The sequence below is a fragment of the Anolis sagrei genome, chromosome 6 (genome assembly GCF_037176765.1).
Source record: "Anolis sagrei isolate rAnoSag1 chromosome 6, rAnoSag1.mat, whole genome shotgun sequence".
Classification (NCBI taxonomy): Eukaryota; Metazoa; Chordata; class Lepidosauria; order Squamata; family Dactyloidae; genus Anolis; species Anolis sagrei.
This window is the reverse complement of record NC_090026.1, coordinates 4,440,774-4,460,921: the sequence shown is the minus strand read 5'-3', so window position 1 is coordinate 4,460,921 and position 20,148 is coordinate 4,440,774. Positions and strand designations below refer to the sequence as shown.

At 46.2% G+C, this 20,148-nt stretch overlaps 1 protein-coding gene across 1 annotated transcript in view; it reads left to right on the top strand.

Moving 5' to 3' along the window:
* Window positions 1–19,589, top strand: part of CTDNEP1 (CTD nuclear envelope phosphatase 1) — a 32,823-nt gene extending 13,234 nt beyond the window's left edge. The window contains exons 2-8 of the mRNA XM_060779878.2: window positions 3,671–3,737; window positions 4,136–4,254; window positions 6,628–6,699; window positions 12,675–12,791; window positions 13,549–13,660; window positions 17,859–17,943; window positions 18,745–19,589. Of these exons, the coding sequence (XP_060635861.1) occupies window positions 3,671–3,737; window positions 4,136–4,254; window positions 6,628–6,699; window positions 12,675–12,791; window positions 13,549–13,660; window positions 17,859–17,943; window positions 18,745–18,805 (633 nt within the window). The 3' untranslated portion in view covers window positions 18,806–19,589. The remainder of the gene's footprint in view (window positions 1–3,670; window positions 3,738–4,135; window positions 4,255–6,627; window positions 6,700–12,674; window positions 12,792–13,548; window positions 13,661–17,858; window positions 17,944–18,744) is intronic.
* Window positions 19,590–20,148: the final 559 nt, after the last annotated feature.

Below are 20,148 nucleotides of genomic sequence, written 5' to 3'. Positions count from 1 at the left end.
CACTACTATATTGTACTATATCGTTATATAATATTATTAGTAATATTACATGGAGCCCCCGGTGGCGCAGTGTGTTAAACCCCTGTGCCGGCAGGACTGAAGCCCGACAAGTCGCAGGTTCGAATCCGGGGAGAGGCGGATGAGCTCCCTCTATCAGCTCCAGCTCCCAATTGCGGGGACATGAGAGAAGCCTCCCACAAGGATGATAAAAACATGAAATCATCCGGGCGTCCCCTGGGCAACGTCCTTGCAGACGGCCAATTCTCTCACACCAGAAGCGACTTGCAGTTTCTCAAGTCACTCCTGACACGACAAAAAAAAGTAATATTACATGTAATATGAAATATATAATTATAACATTGTATTATTGTTAGTAAAAGTAGTAGTAGTATTATATTGTATTACATTATAATATTATAAATATATGTGTATACAATAATATTATATTATTAGCATAGCACAGGAGACAAGGTGGAACTGCCTTCCTGGCCCCCTCTCTCTTCTCTCTGGCCCAGAGTAGCTGTTGGTTCTGGGGAGAGAGGTTCCCAACTGATGGCATAGGTAGGAGACAAGGTGGAACTGCCTTCCTAGCCTCCTCTCTCTTCTCTCTGGCCCAGAGTAGCTGTTGGTTCTGGGGAGAGAGGTTCCCAACTGATGGCATAGGTAGGAGACAAGGTGGAACTGCCTTCCTAGCCTCCTCTCTCTTCTCTCTGGCCCAGAGTAGCTGTTGGTTCTGGGGAGAGAGGTTCCCAACTGATGGCATAGGTAGTAGACAAGGTGGAACTGCCTTCCTGGCCCCCTCTCTCTTCTCTCTGGCCCAGAGTAGCTGTTGGTTCTGGGGAGAGAGGTTCCCAACTGATGGCATAGGTAGGAGACAAGGTGGAACTGCCTTCCTAGCCTCCTCTCTCTTCTCTCTGGCCCAGAGTAGCTGTTGGTTCTGGGGAGAGAGGTTCCCAACTGATGGCATAGGTAGGAGACAAGGTGGAACTGCCTTCCTGGCCCCCTCTCTCTTCTCTCTGGCCCAGAGTAGCTGTTGGTTCTGGGGAGAGAGGTTCCCAACTGATGGCATAGGTAGGAGACAAGGTGGAACTGCCTTCCTAGCCTCCTCTCTCTTCTCTCTGGCCCAGAGTAGCTGTTGGTTCTGGGGAGAGAGGTTCCCAACTGATGGCATAGGTAGGAGACAAGGTGGAACTGCCTTCCTAGCCTCCTCTCTCTTCTCTCTGGCCCAGAGTAGCTGTTGGTTCTGGGGAGAGAGGTTCCCAACTGATGGCATAGGTAGGAGACAAGGTGGAACTGCCTTCCTAGCCTCCTCTCTCTTCTCTCTGGCCCAGAGTAGCTGTTGGTTCTGGGGAGAGAGGTTCCCAACTGATGGCATAGGTAGTAGACAAGGTGGAACTGCCTTCCTGGCCCCCTCTCTCTTCTCTCTGGCCCAGAGTAGCTGTTGGTTCTGGGGAGAGAGGTTCCCAACTGATGGCATAGGTAGGAGACAAGGTGGAACTGCCTTCCTAGCCTCCTCTCTCTTCTCTCTGGCCCAGAGTAGCTGTTGGTTCTGGGGAGAGAGGTTCCCAACTGATGGCATAGGTAGGAGACAAGGTGGAACTGCCTTCCTGGCCCCCTCTCTCTTCTCTCTGGCCCAGAGTAGCTGTTGGTTCTGGGGAGAGAGGTTCCCAACTGATGGCATAGGTAGGAGACAAGGTGGAACTGCCTTCCTAGCCTCCTCTCTCTTCTCTCTGGCCCAGAGTAGCTGTTGGTTCTGGGGAGAGAGGTTCCCAACTGATGGCATAGGTAGGAGACAAGGTGGAACTGCCTTCCTGGCCCCCTCTCTCTTCTCTCTGGCCCAGAGTAGCTGTTGGTTCTGGGGAGAGAGGTTCCCAACTGATGGCATAGGTAGGAGACAAGGTGGAACTGCCTTCCTAGCCTCCTCTCTCTTCTCTCTGGCCCAGAGTAGCTGTTGGTTCTGGGGAGAGAGGTTCCCAACTGATGGCATAGGTAGGAGACAAGGTGGAACTGCCTTCCTAGCCTCCTCTCTCTTCTCTCTGGCCCAGAGTAGCTGTTGGTTCTGGGGAGAGAGGTTCCCAACTGATGGCATAGGTAGGAGACAAGGTGGAACTGCCTTCCTGGCCCCCTCTCTCTTCTCTCTGGCCCAGAGTAGCTGTTGGTTCTGGGGAGAGAGGTTCCCAACTGATGGCATAGGTAGGAGACAAGGTGGAACTGCCTTCCTGGCCCCCTCTCTCTTCTCTCTGGCCCAGAGTAGCTGTTGGTTCTGGGGAGAGAGGTTCCCAACTGATGGCATAGGTAGGAGACAAGGTGGAACTGCCTTCCTGGCCCCCTCTCTCTTCTCTCTGGCCCAGAGTAGCTGTTGGTTCTGGGGAGAGAGGTTCCCAACTGATGGCATAGGTAGGAGACAAGGTGGAACTGCCTTCCTGGCCCCCTCTCTCTTCTCTCTGGCCCAGAGTAGCTGTTGGTTCTGGGGAGAGAGGTTCCCAACTGATGGCATAGGTAGGAGACAAGGTGGAACTGCCTTCCTAGCCTCCTCTCTCTTCTCTCTGGCCCAGAGTAGCTGTTGGTTCTGGGGAGAGAGGTTCCCAACTGATGGCATAGGTAGGAGACAAGGTGGAACTGCCTTCCTGGCCCCCTCTCTCTTCTCTCTGGCCCAGAGTAGCTGTTGGTTCTGGGGAGAGAGGTTCCCAACTGATGGCATAGGTAGGAGACAAGGTGGAACTGCCTTCCTAGCCTCCTCTCTCTTCTCTCTGGCCCAGAGTAGCTGTTGGTTCTGGGGAGAGAGGTTCCCAACTGATGGCATAGGTAGGAGACAAGGTGGAACTGCCTTCCTGGCCCCCTCTCTCTTCTCTCTGGCCCAGAGTAGCTGTTGGTTCTGGGGAGAGAGGTTCCCAACTGATGGCATAGGTAGGAGACAAGGTGGAACTGCCTTCCTAGCCTCCTCTCTCTTCTCTCTGGCCCAGAGTAGCTGTTGGTTCTGGGGAGAGAGGTTCCCAACTGATGGCATAGGTAGGAGACAAGGTGGAACTGCCTTCCTGGCCCCCTCTCTCTTCTCTCTGGCCCAGAGTAGCTGTTGGTTCTGGGGAGAGAGGTTCCCAACTGATGGCATAGGTAGGAGACAAGGTGGAACTGCCTTCCTAGCCTCCTCTCTCTTCTCTCTGGCCCAGAGTAGCTGTTGGTTCTGGGGAGAGAGGTTCCCAACTGATGGCATAGGTAGGAGACAAGGTGGAACTGCCTTCCTGGCCCCCTCTCTCTTCACTCTGGCCCAGAGCAGCAGTATTCCAGGAATAAAGCAGATGTGGCCCCCAAAAGGTTGAGTTTTGTTTTTTGACCCTCAACTCCTCCTGAACTGTTCTGGAGGAAAGAAAGGAGTCACTTGCCCTGTGGTGTTGCTCACCTCCAAGGCTTCGTGTCCCAGTTTTCTTTGTAGCATCTCCAAATCAAAAAGGTCACCAAAGATCTGGTACAGAGCAGACTCTCCCACAAATCCATCTGCGGCAATAAATGTCTTAGTCATCCAGTTTCCTGGTGAGATTTCTTCTGTGTAGGTGAAGGTGCAGAACTGAACCTTCAGGCTTTGGATCCCTGTCTTTGAGGGTTGCAAGCATGAATCTGCGTGGCATGTCTCCCCAGGTAAAGATGATCACATCGTGTTTTGTCTCTGTGGCAGGTAATCCAGTATCAGACGGTGCGCTACGACATCCTTCCCCTTTCCAAAGTTTCACGGGAGCGGCTCAGTGAGTATACATCCCCTTTTAGATGTTTCCTGAGTGCAAACACTTTTCCCTAAACCCTATATCCTCAAAGTTAAGAGTCGTTGTTTTTAAACCACACCCCAGTTCCATACTGTAATCATTGACTGTTGTGGTTTGAGGATTCTGAGAGTTGTAGTCCAAAAATGTTTACCTTTTTCCAACCTTTTATATGGGCTTGTCTCAGAGTGCTAGATGTTGAGTGGGGGGAAAGTGGTGTCATTCGGGAAAGGGGTCCAGAGGAAGGATACTGGGAGCTGAGGTTCAAAAAAGTAAATTTCCACAACTCTGACTAGAAAGGCTTGGTGAAGGGGATGTTGATGAAAAGTCAATCATACTCTCTGGGCTGTGTCTCATCTATTCTCTCCTCCTTCCTACCACAGATCAAGTGAAGAGAAAGATCCTTGTCTTGGATCTGGACGAGACGTTGATCCACTCCCATCACGACGGGGTCCTGCGGCCAACAGTGAGGCCCGGCACTCCCCCCGACTTCATCCTCAAGGTGAGATGCTTTGGGGTGAAGGAAGGGCTTTGCTGAAAGGGGCAGAGATATGGGGGAAGAATGGAGAATGAAATGGCCAGATGTCTCCTTCTCATTTGATTTTAAACACACACACATCAGAAATATTAAATATTAACTAGGTATTTTTAATGTATTGTCGAAGGCTTTCATGGCTGGAATCACTAGGTTCTTGTGGGTTTTTTCGGGCTATATGGCCATGTGCTAGAGGCATTTCTCCTGACGTTTCGCCTGCATCTATGGCAAGCATCCTCAGAGGTAGTGAGGTCTGTTGGAATTAGGAAAATGGGTTTTATATATCTGTGGAATGACTGGGGTGGGGCACAGAGCTCTTCTCTGCTGGAGCTAGGTGTGAATGTTTCAACTGACCACCTTCATTAGCATTTGAAGGCTTGGCTGAGCCTGGGGGAATCTTTTGTTGAGAGGTGTTAAGACCATGAAAATGAACAAAATCTGGCTACCAGTATTAAAAAACTCTAAAATTACAGCAGCAAAACCGCAGAGAGGAAACAACCAGGCACATCTTAACACCTCTCAACAAAAGATTCCCTCAGGCTCAGCCAAGCCTTCAAATGCTAATTAAGGTGGTCAGTTGAAACATTCACACTTAGCTCTAGCAGAGAAGAGCTCTGTGCCCCACCCCAGTCATTCCACAGATATATAAAACCCATTGTCCTAGTTCCAACAGACCTCACTACCTCTGAGGATGCTTGCCATAGATGCAGGCGAAACGTCAGGAGAAATGCCTCTAGAACATGGCCGTATAGCCCGAAAAAACCCACAAGAACCTAGGTATTTTTAATTACAAAAATATGAGTCAAGCACTGAAAGAGTTAAATGGATGCAATGACTCAGTAAAAGTTGCAGTCCAATATAAGCAGGTGTGCCTGTAGCTTAGTAGCCCTCAGTCTGTGAGAGGTCTCTGTGGGAGAAGGCCTCAGTGCAAGGTAGGCCTCAGTGTGAGAAGGCCTGGAGTGAGAAGCTACGGTGAGGACTGAAAATAATAGTTTTTGAAGATGTGCATTCATTAGTACAGTGTTTCTCAACCTTCCTAATGCCGCGACCCCTTAATACAGTTCCTTATGTTGTGGTGACCCCCCCCCCCCCATAAAATTATTTTTGTTGCTACTTCAAAACTGTAATTGTATGAATTGTAATGTAAATATCTTATATGCAGAATGTATTTTCATTCACTGGACCAAATTTGGCACAAATACCTGATATGCCCAAATTTGAATACTGGTGGGGTTGCGGGGGAGGGATTGATTTTGTCGTTTGGGAGTTGTTGTTGCTGGGATTTATAGTTCAGCTACAATAAAAGAACACTCAGAACTTCACCAATGATGAAATTGAACCAAACTTGGCACACAGAACTCCCACTACCAATAGAAAATACTGGAAGGGTTTGGTGGACATTAACCTTGAGTTTTAGAGTTGTAGTTCACGTACATCCAGAGAGCACTGTGGACTCAAACAATGATGGATCTGGACCAAACTTGGCACGAATACTCAATAGGCCCAAATGTGAACACTGGTGGAGTTTGGGGAAAACAGATCTTCACATTTGGGAGTTGTAGTTGCTGAGATTTATAGTTCATCTACAATCAAAGAGCATTCTGAACCCCACCAACGATAGAATTTGGCCAAACTTCCCAAATAGAACCCCCATGACCAACAGAAAATACTGTGTTTTCTGATGGCATTTGGTGACACCTCTGACACCCCCTCGTGACCTCCCCCCAGGGGTCCCGACCCCCAGGTTGGGAAACACTGCATTAGTAAGATAATGTGTATTCTTCTGAACTCCTCAGAAATATTTTTTTCATTGTCTGATGGCTAGATAAGAGTGAGAAGGGTCTTGTGTGTTAGTTCCCCAGTAAACAAGCTCATCTTAATTAACTTTATGAAATTGGCCTGTCCAACTTGATCCCCATTGGGCACTGCCTGTCTTCCCCAGACAATAGGAGCAGCCACCAAGAATGAGCGGAGTTGAAGGCCAATAGATCAGTGGAAGGCAGAAGCCCCTCTTTCGCCAAAATTATCATACGGTCCTGACCCATGTCCTATCCCACATCTGGTGCATGGTCATTCTATCAAGGAGTTTCTGAGGTGCGAGGCAGATGCAAAGCTTGGTTGCGAATAGCTAGTGATATGGACAATCCTGGAGTTTTCAATCATGTATTGTTTTAAAAGATTCAGGTTCTTTTGGAATTATTTTTATAACAACGGTTAAAATTAAAATATTTATAAAAGATAATTGGATGTTCAGGAAGGTCCTGGGATTTTGTTTTTAAAAGATTTGATTTTGTTTTTATATCAAAAGTTAAAATACTTCTATTCCTCCCTCTTTTCAAGGTCGTCATCGACAAGCACCCAGTCCGCTTTTTTGTACATAAGAGGCCGCATGTGGACTTTTTTCTAGAAGTGGTAAGGCATCTTCTCCCTTTACCCATTTGTGGTGTGACTTGCCTTTTCTTGTCAAGGGTCTGAAGTGATACCAAAATCAACATCCCTGCTGTACAGAAAAGGATATCAGACAAGCCCCCACATTGGTAGTCTTGAGGAGGAGCCTGAAAACGTGGCTGTTCCAGTGTGCCTTCTCTGAATAAGGAAACCATGCCCTGCTCTGATTAATTCTCTGCAATCGTCCTTGGAAGCACTTTACTACTCGTTGGGTTGGTCTCCCTACATTAACTACATTATCTTTTAAAACTCTCCTGCTTAGATACATCCTATTTCTGTTCACGCCCAGTGTTTATTTTTAAAATTGTAATTTATTGCATCTGGCCCGGCCATAAGGTTTTAAATTCTCTGTGTTATTGTTTATATGTAAGTTATATTAATTGTACTGGTTTTTTTGCTTGCTGTTTTGTTTTTGGGCTTGGCCTCATGTAAGCTGCCCCGAGTCCCCTTGGGGAGATGGTGGCGGGGTATAAATAAAGTATTATTATTATTATTATTATTATTATAAGTGGATTCAGCGAGGCACTTATTGCTGGGGAAAGTGTGATCTTTGGGACCTATTGATTTATTTAAAACATTTATATTCCACCCTTCTCATTCTGCAGGGGACTCAGGGTGGAACTCAACCCTAGGGGTTCAGAAGGGTGGGGTAAAAATGTTCAAAATTACAAATAAATAAATGTACGGCAAACATTCAATGCCGAAACGTACAATAAATTATAAGCATACATAAACATTATTATTATTATTATTATTTTATTTTTTTTACCATATTTACATACCGCCTTTCTCAGCCCAGAGGTGACTCAGGGCAGTTTAAAAATGGCAAAATAACATAAAATATAATTAAAACATTAACATCTATATAAATAAAAATGTAACGTTCGTTTGTGGGATTAACAGAACTCAAAAACCACTGGACGAATTGACACCAAATTTGGACACAAGACACCTAACAACACAATGTATGTCCTTCACTTAAAAAAACCTGATTTTGTCATTTGGGAGTTGTAGTTGCTGGGATTTATAGTTCACCTACAATCAAGGAGCATTCTGAACCCCACCAACGATGGAATTGAACCAAACTTGGCACACAGAACTCCCATGACCAACGTAAAATACTGGAAGGGTTTGGTGGGCAGTGTCCTTTGGTTTTGGAGTTGTAGTTCACCTACATCCAGAGATCACTGTGGACTCAAACAATGATGGATCTGGGCCAATAAGACTCAATATGCCCAAATGTGAACACTGGTGGAGTTTGGGGGAAATAGTCTTGACATTTGGGAGTTGTAGTTGCAGGGATTTATAGTTACAACCACAGAGCATTCTGAACCCCACCAACGATAGAATTGGGCCAAACCTCCCACACAGAACCCCCATGTGGGCCACAGCAACGTGTGGCAGGGGACGGCTAGTATAATATAAATCTTATAAATTAAACCAGCCCTCTCCATTTTTGAAATCAATTGTTCGAACCATCTCAAATCAACAGAGTAAAATTCTTATTGCTGCCTTATTGCACTGCCCCAAAGGCTTGACCTATGGCTTCCTAAGTGTGCATTTTCTTTTAGAATTGTTTTTGTCCAAAGAACTTTCTGCCCCCAGGCTTTTGACCCCTGCTAGATAATTGTAGGACCTTTTCTTTGAGTTTCTGTTTTGAGATGACGATGATGGTGATGTAATTATGATGATGGAAATAGCAATACTTTATTACCTGCCTCTCCTTGTGGCTAAAAACAAACTGCTCCAAAATCCCTTCTAGGAGACTTTTAGGCTGAAGTGAGCCTTTCCTAGCTGCTTTGAGCCTCCTTGTGGAGAGAAAAAAGAGGCTATAAATAAACATAAACATAATAATAATATCCTTTTTTTTAAAAAAGCTCACTTCAGCCTAAAGCAGCCCCCTAGGAGAGATTTTTGATCAGTTTTTTTTTTGCTACAAGGATAGGCTGGTAAATAATAATTATTATCACCATCATCATCACCATTATTTATTATTTATTATTATTATTTTAGATGAATGATGCAACCCATCGGCCCCCCAGGAATCTGTAGGTTAAAGATTCAGGGATCTGTAGTGTAAAGTCTGCAGACAAATAGTCCTCCAGCCTCTGTTTACAAACCACAAAAATTTAAGAGTTTGCCATCTTCCAAGGCAGACTGTCCTGTTAAAATTGGCCTTACTATAACAGGATGTTCTCCCACTTCTTGGCAAATCTCCTTCCTTCCTTCCTTCCTTCCTTCCTTACTTACTTACTTACTTGACTCATGGCGAGGGGAGAAGCCCCAAGGGTTTCCGAGAAGGTTAAGAAAAGAGGATTAGGAAAGGAAATATAATCTGATATGATGCCACAAGAATGTGAATGTATATTATTGTTGTTTGAAACTGCCTATTTTATGATGTTTTATACTAATTATCGATTCATTTATTTATTTATTTACTATATTTGTATACCACCCTTCTCAGCCCGCTGGCAACTCTAGGTGGTTTGCAGAGGCAACAATTGGCAACATTTAAAAACATTAACATCTAATATAAAACCATAACAAGATCAATAAGACATAAATCATTTGCGTCTCCTAGTTAAAACGTCCGATCTCATCATCTAGTTGTTCCATATCCCTATGTCTGTTACACTGAATTTTTGATGTATATGGATTGTTGTTTACATTATTTTAATATGTTGTTAGCCGCTTTGGGTCCCATGAGGGATAAAAGCAGGATATAAATAAAGATTTTATTTATTTATTTATTTATTTATTTTACTGACACAAAAGCACCGTATGTCACAGCAAACGAGATCTCTATGCTGGATTTTGTATTACAAAATCACAAGTCGAACCCTTCCCAAGCATCTAGGACTGTGTGATGTATTTTCAAATGATGCGCGCAGATCCAAGTCAGGTGGCCTTTTGCAGCTGACAGATCGTGATTTTGTCGATGTTTATTGTTTCCAAATGCTAACTGAGATCTTTTGGCATGGCACCCAGTGCGCCAATGACCACTGGGACCACCTGAACTGGTCGATGCCAGAGCCTTTGCAGTTCAATTTTGAGGTCTTGATAGCGGCTGAGTTTTTCCTGTTGTTTTTCCTCAATGCGACTGTCACCTGGTATAGCAACATCAATAATCCAGACTTTTTCTTTTCCACTATCGTGATGTCTTGCATGTTCTGTTCCAAAACTTTGTCAGTCTGGATTCGAAAGTCTCGCAGTATTTTTGCATGCTCATTTTCCATGACCTTTGCGAGTTTATGATCCCACCAATTCTTTATTGCTGGCAGGTAGTACTTGTGACATCTGGACCACAGAGTTGTGTCTTTGTTTGTAGTCCGTCTGTGCGATTTTCTTGCAACAACTGAGGAGATGATCCATAGTTTCATCCGCTTCCTTGCACAGTCTGCATTTTGGTTCATCTTCTGATTTTTCAATCCTGGCCTTAATTGCAGTGGTTCGGATGGCTTGCTCCCAGGCTGCAAGAACCAGGCCTTCTTCTGTCTCCTTCTTCAGGGTTCCATTCGTGAGCCATCACCAGGTCCTCTCCTTGTCAACTTTTCCTTCAGTTTTGTCAAGGAACTGCCCATGCAATGCTTTGTTGTGTCAGCTGTCAGCTCTGGTTTGGAGTGCAGTTTTCTTGTACTGACTCTTTGTCTGCTGTGCTTTGAGAAGTTTCCTATTGACTTCAGTTAAAGCAGGTTCTTGGCTTTCCTTGACATATTCTGCCAGGGCATTTTTCTTCTTTGACTGCTTGCTTTACTTGTAAAAGTCCTCTGCCACCAGACTTTTTAGGCAGATAGAGCCGGTCAACATCACTGCGAGGATGTAATGAATTATGAATGATCCCACCAATTCTTTGCTGCTGGCACTTCTTCTTCTTCTTCTTCTTCTTCTTCTTCTTCTTCTTATTATTATTATTATTAAGGTCTGTGTGTTGCATGGTCAGAATAGGAAAGACTGAGGTGTTGGTCACTAGAGTAGATGGGAAGCTGGAATGTGCCTAAGCCAACAGCACTGTTTGGAGCCTGTGTGGCCTCCTTCTTGGTGATGCAAACCTCCATCTTCCAGGAAGTGGTTCTTCTGGCCTCCTGGGAGCGTATCTGATCCATTTCCTGCCCTGCCCTTGCCTTTTCCCATTGAAACCACAGCCCGACTGGATTGGCCAGCTTGTCTACTCGTCCTCTGCATTAAGCTTGCAGGAAGAAAGCCTCCATCTCTTCCTAAAAGAAACTGTGCTGGGAATAGAAGAATAGGTCATGGGATGGTGATGGTGAGAAGGGAATGGCTGCAACTGCAGCCTCTAAACTAGAGCTCCGAATGGGGAAATAGCCTTTTAACATTTCCAACTCCAAGCCTACCTCTCCGGATAACCATAACAACGCTCAGCCATGGATTTGCCAAGGACTTGTGCAATGCAACTGCCCATTCCCAAGATTTTGGCAGGATTAAGAAGGGTTTCCTCCTCATTTTTTTAGTGCTTTAGTATAATCAGTTTATTCAAGCTGGAAAGGGGGAGGGAATCTAAATCCCTGCCACAGAAGGAGTGGCAAAGTCCAAAAGGAAGGAGTTTGTGGCATTATTGCTGTTCTTTGGGATTCAGATGAAGGTTGTAAGCAAGTCTTAATTTGAGAGAAGTCGTCTCTGGTTGCTCAGGGGAGCGTGCTTGCTCCATCCATGTTCAACATCTACACAAATGACCAGCCACTGCCAGAAGGGACAGAGAGTTTCATCTATGCTGATGATCGTGCCATTACCGCTCAAGCAGGGAGCTTTGAGATGGTTGAACAGAAGCTCTCCGAAGCTCTAGGTGTCCTTACTGCCTATTACAGGGAAAACCAACTGATCCCCAACCCATCTAAAACACAGACATGTGCCTTTCATCTCAAGAACAGAGAAGCATCCTGAGCTCTGAAGATCACCTGAAAAGGAATCCCACGGGAGCATTGCAGCGCACCCAAATACCTGGGAGTCACTCTGGACCGTGCTCTGACCTACAGGAAGCACTGCCTGAACATCAAACAAAAAGTGGGTGCTAGAAACAATATCATACGAAAGCTGAGTGGCACAACCTGGGGATCACAACCAGATACATCTGCCCTTGCGCTATGCTACTCTGCTGCTGAGTATGCATGCCCAGTGTGGAACACATCTCACCACACTAAAACAGGGGATGTGGCTCTTAATGAGACATGCCGCATTATCACAGGGTGTCTGCGTCCTACACCACTCGAGAAATTACACTGCTTAGCCGGGAAGTTGCAGCCAATAGTGAAAGGACCAAGGCAGAGACATCTCCAGCTCATTCCCTGTTTGGGTATCAGCCAGCACATCAACGACTTAAATCAAGAAATAGTTTTCTTAGATCTACAGAGACACTCGCTGGAACACCTCAGCAAGCGAGAGTTCAAAAGTGGCAGGCTCAAACCCAGCACCTCAATCCGTGGGTGATACCAGATGAGAGCCTCCCCCCGGTCACACAGAGGACTGGGCGACTTGGAAGGCGCTGAACAGACTGCACTCTGGCACCACGAGATGCAGAGCCAATCTTCAGAAATGGGGCTACAAAGTTGAATCCGCGACATGCGAGTGTGGAGAAGAGCAAACCACTGACCACCTGCTGCAATCCAACCTTAGCCCTGCCACATGCACGATGGAGGACCTTCTTGCGGCAACACCAGAGGCACTCCAAGTGGCCAGATACTGGTCAAAGGACATTTAATCAGCTACCAAGTTGTGCAAAATTTGTGTTGTTTTTTTGTTTGTTTTGTTCTGTTAGTAATGTAATACAATGTTCTGGTTGCGGCTGACACGATAAAAAAAAATTGAGGGAAGGCAGAGCTGTGTTGGCATGGAGCCTGTGGAGAAAGTGGGGGGAGTGGATGTCAAAGAACAGGATGGAAAAACACTCCGACATGTTAACCGCCCCTCCCTTTGGCCTTTCCCAGGTGAGCCAGTGGTATGAACTCGTGGTCTTCACAGCCAGCATGGAAATCTACGGCTCGGCCGTGGCGGACAAGCTGGACAACAACAGGAGCATTTTAAAGAGGCGATACTACAGACAGGTGAGATCTTTTCCCTCGTTTGCTGGGTTTCCAATAGGTCTGCCATAGAGGAAAAGAGAGGAAAAGACTGCCTTTGTGGCACAACCACTCGTCAGAATCAGGAGAGGAAAACAGAGTGGCCTGCTTCTTGTTTTGGCTTCTGTCTCATCAGCTGCAAAAGAAGAAGCGGAGGAAGCCGCGTGGGCTTTTCGCTTTTTGCAAATCCATTCAGGTGCTGCCAGGTTGAAGCCATGAGAATGTTGGCCCCATGAACTGTCCTTTCAGTCCCCAAATGTCTAGCACTGTGGTCACAGGCTACTTCCCTTGAGGGTTTAAAAATAGAATTTCAGCATCCAAAGGTAATCGACCGGCCAAGTGAATGTGAACACAGCCAATAAAAGAGTTCTAGATCATATTTATTTATTTACGACATTTCTATGCCGCCCTTCTCACCCCGAAGGGGACTCAGAGCGGCTTACAAGGTATATATACATACAATGTTATATTATTAGCATAGTACAATATCAGTATTAAATATTACTATATTGTACTGTACCATTATATTGTAATATTATTAGTAATATTACATGTAATATAAAATATATCATTATAATATCATATAATTAGTTTACCAGTTGTTGGGATTTCTGGGAGTTGAAGGCCAAAAACATCTGTGGACCCCAGGTTGAGAACCACTGGTCTACAAACTCATAATGAGACCATTTCCCCCCAAGATATGAAGGTCTTAACTGTGCTGTCCTCATGTCTCTCCTTTCAGCATTGCACTTTGGAGCTGGGCAGTTATATCAAGGATCTTTCGGTCGTGCACACCGACCTCTCCAGCATAGTCATCCTGGACAATTCGCCAGGGGCCTATAGGAGCCATCCAGGTAAAGTATCCCTTGCCCCATCTCCAGCTCCGTAATGGGAAGTGGGTTCTGCTTGGCCAGAGACAGAGTTGGTGCCTCCCCTTCCTATGACATCTCCTGCTTGTTCCTGGTCCTGTGGAAAGTTCTCTGTGGAACTCAGGGTGTTGTGCATAGGGTTACATGGAGGAAAATTAACTTTTTTTGGCCTTTGGCTCCCAGAATCCCTTTCCACTTAGTCCAAACAGTACAACTACTTAGAACTGGGAACCTTATCCTTGCAACCACTTGGCCAAGGCAGCTCCGGCCTTGTCTTGACCACAGCAGGAGCTGTGAAGAAGTGGGTCAAGGGTGCCCCCTGCAGGCCGAGAGGAACTTAATGCTTTCTTTCCCAATTGTGAGCAGTGATTAGCAGGCAACTGTAGTAAATCCTCAAATTTCTCTTCATTTTTTATTTTAATACAGAGTTTATAATTTTATATTACACTAGCTGTACCCGCCATCCATTGCTGTGGCCAACCTTCCCTCTTTCTATCTGTCTGTCTGTCTGTCTTTCCTTCTTTCTTTCTCTCCTTCCTTACCTCTTTCTCTCCTTTCCTTTTTTCTTTCCTTCCTTCTCTATGTCTTTGCTTCCTTTCCTTTCCCTTACCTTCTCTTTCTTTCCTTCCTTCCCCCCTCCCTTCCCTTCCCTTCCCTTCACTTCCCTTCCCTTCCCTTCCCTTCCCTTCCCTTTTGTTCTTTCCTTCTCTCCTTCCTTTCTCCTTCTCTACCTCTTTCCTTCCTTCCCCTCCCCTTTTCCTCCCTCCCTCCCTCCCTCCCTTCCCTTTTGTTCTTTCCTTCTCTCCTTCCTTTCTCCTTCTCTACCTCTTTCCTTCCTTCCCCTCCCCTTTTCCTCCCTCCCTCCCTTCCTTCCCTCTTTCCTTCCTTCCTTCCTCCCTCCCTCCCTCCCTCCCTTCCCTTTTGTTCTTTCCTTCTCTCCTTCCTTTCTCCTTCTCTACCTCTTTCCTTCCTTCCCCTCCCCTTTTCCTCCCTCCCTCCCTTCCTTCCCTCTTTCCTTCCTTCCTTCCTTCCTCCCTCCCTCCCTCCCTTCCCTTTTGTTCTTTCCTTCTCTCCTTCCTTTCTCCTTCTCTACCTCTTTCCTTCCTTCCCCTCCCCTTTTCCTCCCTCCCTCCCTTCCTTCCCTCTTTCCTTCCTTCCTCCCTCCCTCCCTCCCTTCCCTTTTGTTCTTTCCTTCTCTCCTTCCTTTCTCCTTCTCTACCTCTTTCCTTCCTTCCCCTCCCCTTTTCCTCCCTCCCTCCCTCCTTTCCTCCCTCCCTTCCCTTTTGTTCTTTCCTTCTCTCCTTCCTTTCTCCTTCTCTACCTCTTTCCTTCTTTACCTCTCCTTTTTATTCCTCCCTCCCTCCCTTCCCTCCCTCCCTCTTTCTTCCCTCCCTCCCTTCCCTTTTGTTCTTTCCTTCTCTCCTTCCTTTCTTCCTTCTCTACCTCTTTCCTTCCTTCCCCTCCCCTTTTCCTCCCTCCCTCCCTCCCTTCACTCCCTCCCTCTTTCCTTCCTTCCCCTCCCATTTTCTTTCCTTCCTTCCCTCCCTCCCTCCCTCTTTCCTCCCTCCTTCCCTTCCTTCTTTCCTTCCCTTTTGTTCTTTCCTTCTCTTCTTCCTTCCTCCTTCTCTACCTCATTCCTTCCTTTCCCTCCCCTTTTCTTTCTCTTCTTCCTCCCTTTCTTTCCTTTTGTTCTTTCCTTCTCTCCTTTCTTCCTTCCTTCTTTACCTCTTTCCTTCCTTCCCCTCCCCTTTTCTTTCTCTCCTTCCTTCATTCCCTTCCCTTCCTCCCTCTTTCCTCCCTCCCTCCCTCCCTCCCTCCCTTCCCTCCCTCCCTTCCCTTTTGTTCTTTCCTCTTCTTCCTTCCTTTCTTCCTCCTCTACCTCTTTCCTTTCTTCCCCTACCTTTTTTCTTTCTCTCCTTTCTTCTTTCTCTACATATTTTTGGACTGCAAATCCCAGCAGTCCTCCTGATTGATCCATCTACCTACAATCTATCTTTATCTAATCTATCTATCTTATCTTTCTGGAGCATTGCTGGCAGTTGCAGTCCAGGAGGAATAGGAAATATGTATGGATTGGGATGCTCTTAAAGAAATCAAAGTAGAAGCAAGCTTACATCTTGGAAGCGGTGCATTTGGAGCATCCTCCCCTAAAGGGCCTGGTCTAGGGGATGCTGGGAGCTGCTGTCTTTTTTGCACATGCGCTGTATCAACAGTTAGCTTTTTGGGGTTTTTATGTCCTTTCTGCTGTTTTTGGAAGGGGTTTATGAGTAATGGTGACTCGTTGGTCTGTTAGGGGTGTAGTGTCCAAATTTCATGTCAATTCGTCCAGTGATTTGTGAGTTATGTTAATCTCACAAACGAACATTACATTTTTATTTATATAGATTTGTCTGGCTTACATAGCAAAGGGTGGGATGTTGCAATTCCTTCCCCCAGACTCCCCTCCTAAGTGCATGAAAATGCCTCTACTTTTACTCAGTGTTCCTCTCAAAATGGTCACAAAACATGACTTCACTTCTCACTATTGCAGGCATGGGCAAACTTAGGCCCCCCAGGTGTTTTCGACTCCAACTCCCACAATTCCTAACAGCTTTAGCCCCCTTCCTTTTCCCCCTCAGCCACTTAACTGAGGAGGAGACCAATTTGTTCCCCCATAATGAACAAACTGAAGGTTCAGGAGGCTCTGGAAAATGGGTATGGTACTGCAAAAAAGGGTTTTAATAGCTGCGTGTGTGAAATTTAATTTTGGGAAAAAAATGTCCTTTCCCAGATTATATTATATCCAGAAAGTGCGCTGGAAATTAAATCCCTGTCATTTCCTTTTGGAGGAGGAAGGTCTTTGTTGCAACTCAGTGTAGTTTTCACCTTGCTCTAGACACCACCACACCAAGGCTGTAGGTTTTTGTAGTTTATTGGGAAAAGCAAAATCAAAACAAAGAAGTAGAAATGCAATAATTCCATAGGCAAAACAGAGACTTAAATGTAAAGGCAAAGTTCCCAAGATCCAAAGGCAAAAATATGAAGCATAATCCTTTAGCAATGGTCAAACAAAAGTCCATGGTAAACAGTTGAAAACAAGACCCAAATCCCAGACTCAGGGAGCCAGAAGTATGCTGCGAAAAGCCAAGGAAAATCTCCAGAAGTTAACATGGGAAGAGCAATGTTGGACTGACAACAACTGCCTGTCAGCTACAAGACTAAATACCCTTTGCGAACATGAAAGCGTTGCGTTGACCTTGGGCACCTTTGGCTTCTCTCTTGCTGGCCAAGCGAGTGCTTCTCCGAAACCTTAATTACAAACGATCTTGTCTGCTCATTAATTCATTATCTGCAAGGCTATGCAACCCCTTATCTGGGTCCAGTTGGGATGGATCCTCCACCTGGCCGTGTGGGATTCCACTCTCGCTATCAGTCTCTCTAACTGCAGGAACATTCTTTTCACCAGGGAACTGACTTGTTTCTCCTTCAGCAGCCACACTATCAGCCCCATCTGATGTACAGGAATCTGTAACCCATCAGCCTACTCGAAATCAGGCTCAGAAGGCCCAAAGTCAGGCTCAGAAGGCCCAAACAGCTCAGCTTCAGACTCAGAGTCAAGCTGAGTCACAACAGTCTTCTGGATCCAAACAAAGTCCCAGAAAAGAGCAAAAAACAGCCAACGGGATGATAATTCAGGGCCAGTTTACCTCCCCCAAATAATGTGAGGACCCTGTAGGTGATGCACTCCCTGTTCCACTTTAAATAATAAATAATTATATCATGTGTAAGCCCTTCCAATAATACACATAAATGGCACCTAGGAGAAAATGCTACAGGCTGTACGATTCTGAACTGCAGTGATGCTCAGATGTGTGGAACTCAACCACATCCTACACAAGTTACAGTCCTTATCAAGGACTTAGAGAGGCAGATGGATTCGATGGTAGGGAAAAGCACTTTCCTCATTGGCTCCTCTGTGTGTCTCCCTTCCTGTCCCCTTGGGGTTAGACCAGGCATGGGCAAACTTCGGCCCTCCAGGTGTTTTGAACTTCCACACCCACAATTTTGGAATTTAAGTCCAAAACACCTGGAGGGCCGAATTGTGCACATGGCTGCACTGGAAGCTTCTCATCTGCTGTTGCTGCTGCTCATGTACTATTTTTGAAAGCCTGTTTGGACTCTTGTCTCTTCTTTTTCCTGGCAGATAATGCGATACCCATCAAGTCGTGGTTCAGCGACCCCAGCGACACGGCGCTCCTCAACCTGCTCCCCATGCTTGATGCCTTGAGGTAAAGGAAGCCATAATAATAATAATAATAATAATACTTTATTTATAGAATCATAGAATCAAAGAGTTGGAAGAGACCTCATGGGCCATCCAGTCCAACCCCATTCTGCCAAGAAGCAGGAATATTGCAGTCAGATCACCCCTGACAGATGGCCATCCAGCCTCTGTTTAAAAGCTTCCAAAGAAGGAGCCTCTACCACGCTCCGGGGCAGAGAGTTCCACTGCTGAACGGCTCTCACAGTCAGGAAGTTCTTCCTCATGTTCAGATGGAATCTCCTCTCTTGTAGTTTGAAGCCATGGCTCCATTGCGTCCTAGTCTCCAGGGAAGCAGAAAACAAGCTTGCTCCCTCCTCCCTGTGGCTTCCTCTCACATATTTATACATGGCTATCATCATATCTCCTCTCAGCCTTCTCTTCTTCAGGCTAAACATGCCCAGCTCCTTAAGCCGCTCCTCATAGGGCTTGTTCTCCAGACCCTTGATCATTTTAGTCGCCCTCCTCTGGACACATTCCAGCTTGTCAATATCTCTCTTGAGTTGTGATGCCCAGAATTGGACACAATATTCCAGGTGTGGTCTAACCAAGGCAGAATAGAGCATGGGGAGCATGACTTCCCTAGATCTAGACACTATGCTCCTATTGATGCAGGCCAAAATCCCATTGGCTTTTTTTGCCGCCACATCACATTCCTGGCTCATGTTTAACTTGTTGTCCACAAGGACTCCAAGATCCTTTTCACACATACATAATAATATTCTTATTAGTATTCTATTGCATTACATTATAATATTATGCCATGCAGGTTCACAGCGGACGTCCGGTCGGTGCTCAGCCGGAACCTGCACCAACATCGCCTTTGGTGACGGCGGCTTCTCCTTTCTTCAGGATGTGGCCCACCACCTCTGCCTTATCCTGCCACCGCGGACCCCTGCCCGACCTCTCTGCGCCCGCCTCAATTGCCGCCCGGACTCAATTGGCGAAGGGGTCTGGACTCAACCGGCCGGGAAGGGGGGGGCCACGCGGCCGGAGGACAGTGTGTCCTGGGTAGCCCCCCGATCCTGCGAGCGGCCCTTGCCTCTCCTCACGCCCATCGCCGTGGCGGGGACTTAAGCAGGGCGTTGGTGTGACACGCCGAGCATTGCTTGGTTTCGGGGGCGGGAGGGAAGACGGTCGAGCAAGAAAGGGGATCGACACAAGCCAGCCAGCCAGCCATCCACCCGGAAGGAGATTCAAGGGACACTTGCGTGAGACGAGGCTGCATTTCTCAGTGGAAAGACCGAGCTCTCCCTGTACAAAGATCTCACTTTTACTGCTCTTTTATTTCTCTCCTTTGTTGTCATTTTCTCTCTCCTCTGAATCTAGAGGAAGAAGAGCGAGGAGGAGGAGGAGGCGGCTCTACATGTTCCTAGGACTGGCCATTGGTTTCTGTTTGTTTTCCCCCCCAATCCACCCCACTCCCTTTGAGGGATTTGGGGTTTTTTTTTTTTTTTGGTCTCCTTCCATCCTGGTCTTGTTTGAAGGGAGATCTTCCCTCCCGCTTTCCTTGTTTTCGTTTCCATTGGACTTTTTTTGGGACGGGGAGGACTGGAATGACGAGAATATTATAGCCTTGAACTGAGGTGGAAAGAAAATTACACCTAAATCCGACTTTCTGGAGAGTTCTTATTGCTAATGGGGGAAGTTCGAAAAGATTTGCTTTCTGACCAAAACTAAGCAGGGAAATAGTTATGAATTCCCTCTCCTTCTCAACCCTTTTTCCTGATTCAGCATCCCCTGTTTCTCTCCCTAGGATTGGAAGGTGACAAGAGCTTTGAGAGGGGATGGGAAGCAATATTAATATTGATTCTTCTACATGGAAACCTAATGTAACCTAATCCACAGACTATGTTCAGGAGCAGAAACCCTGTTAGAGAGTGGCAAAAGCACGCACAGGCAAACTTGGGCCCTCCAGGTGTTTTGGACTTTAATTCCCACCATTCCTAACAGCCTCAGGCCCCTTTCTTTTCCCCTTCAGCTGCTTAATAATAATAATAATAATAATAATAATAATAATAATAATGACGATGATGATGATACTTTATTTATACCCCGCCTCCATCTCCCCCAACTCCCCCACAGTGGGTTAAACCCCTGTGCCGGCAGGACTGAAGACCGACAGGTCGCAGGTTCGAATCCGGGGAGAGGCAGATGAGCTCCCTCTATAGCT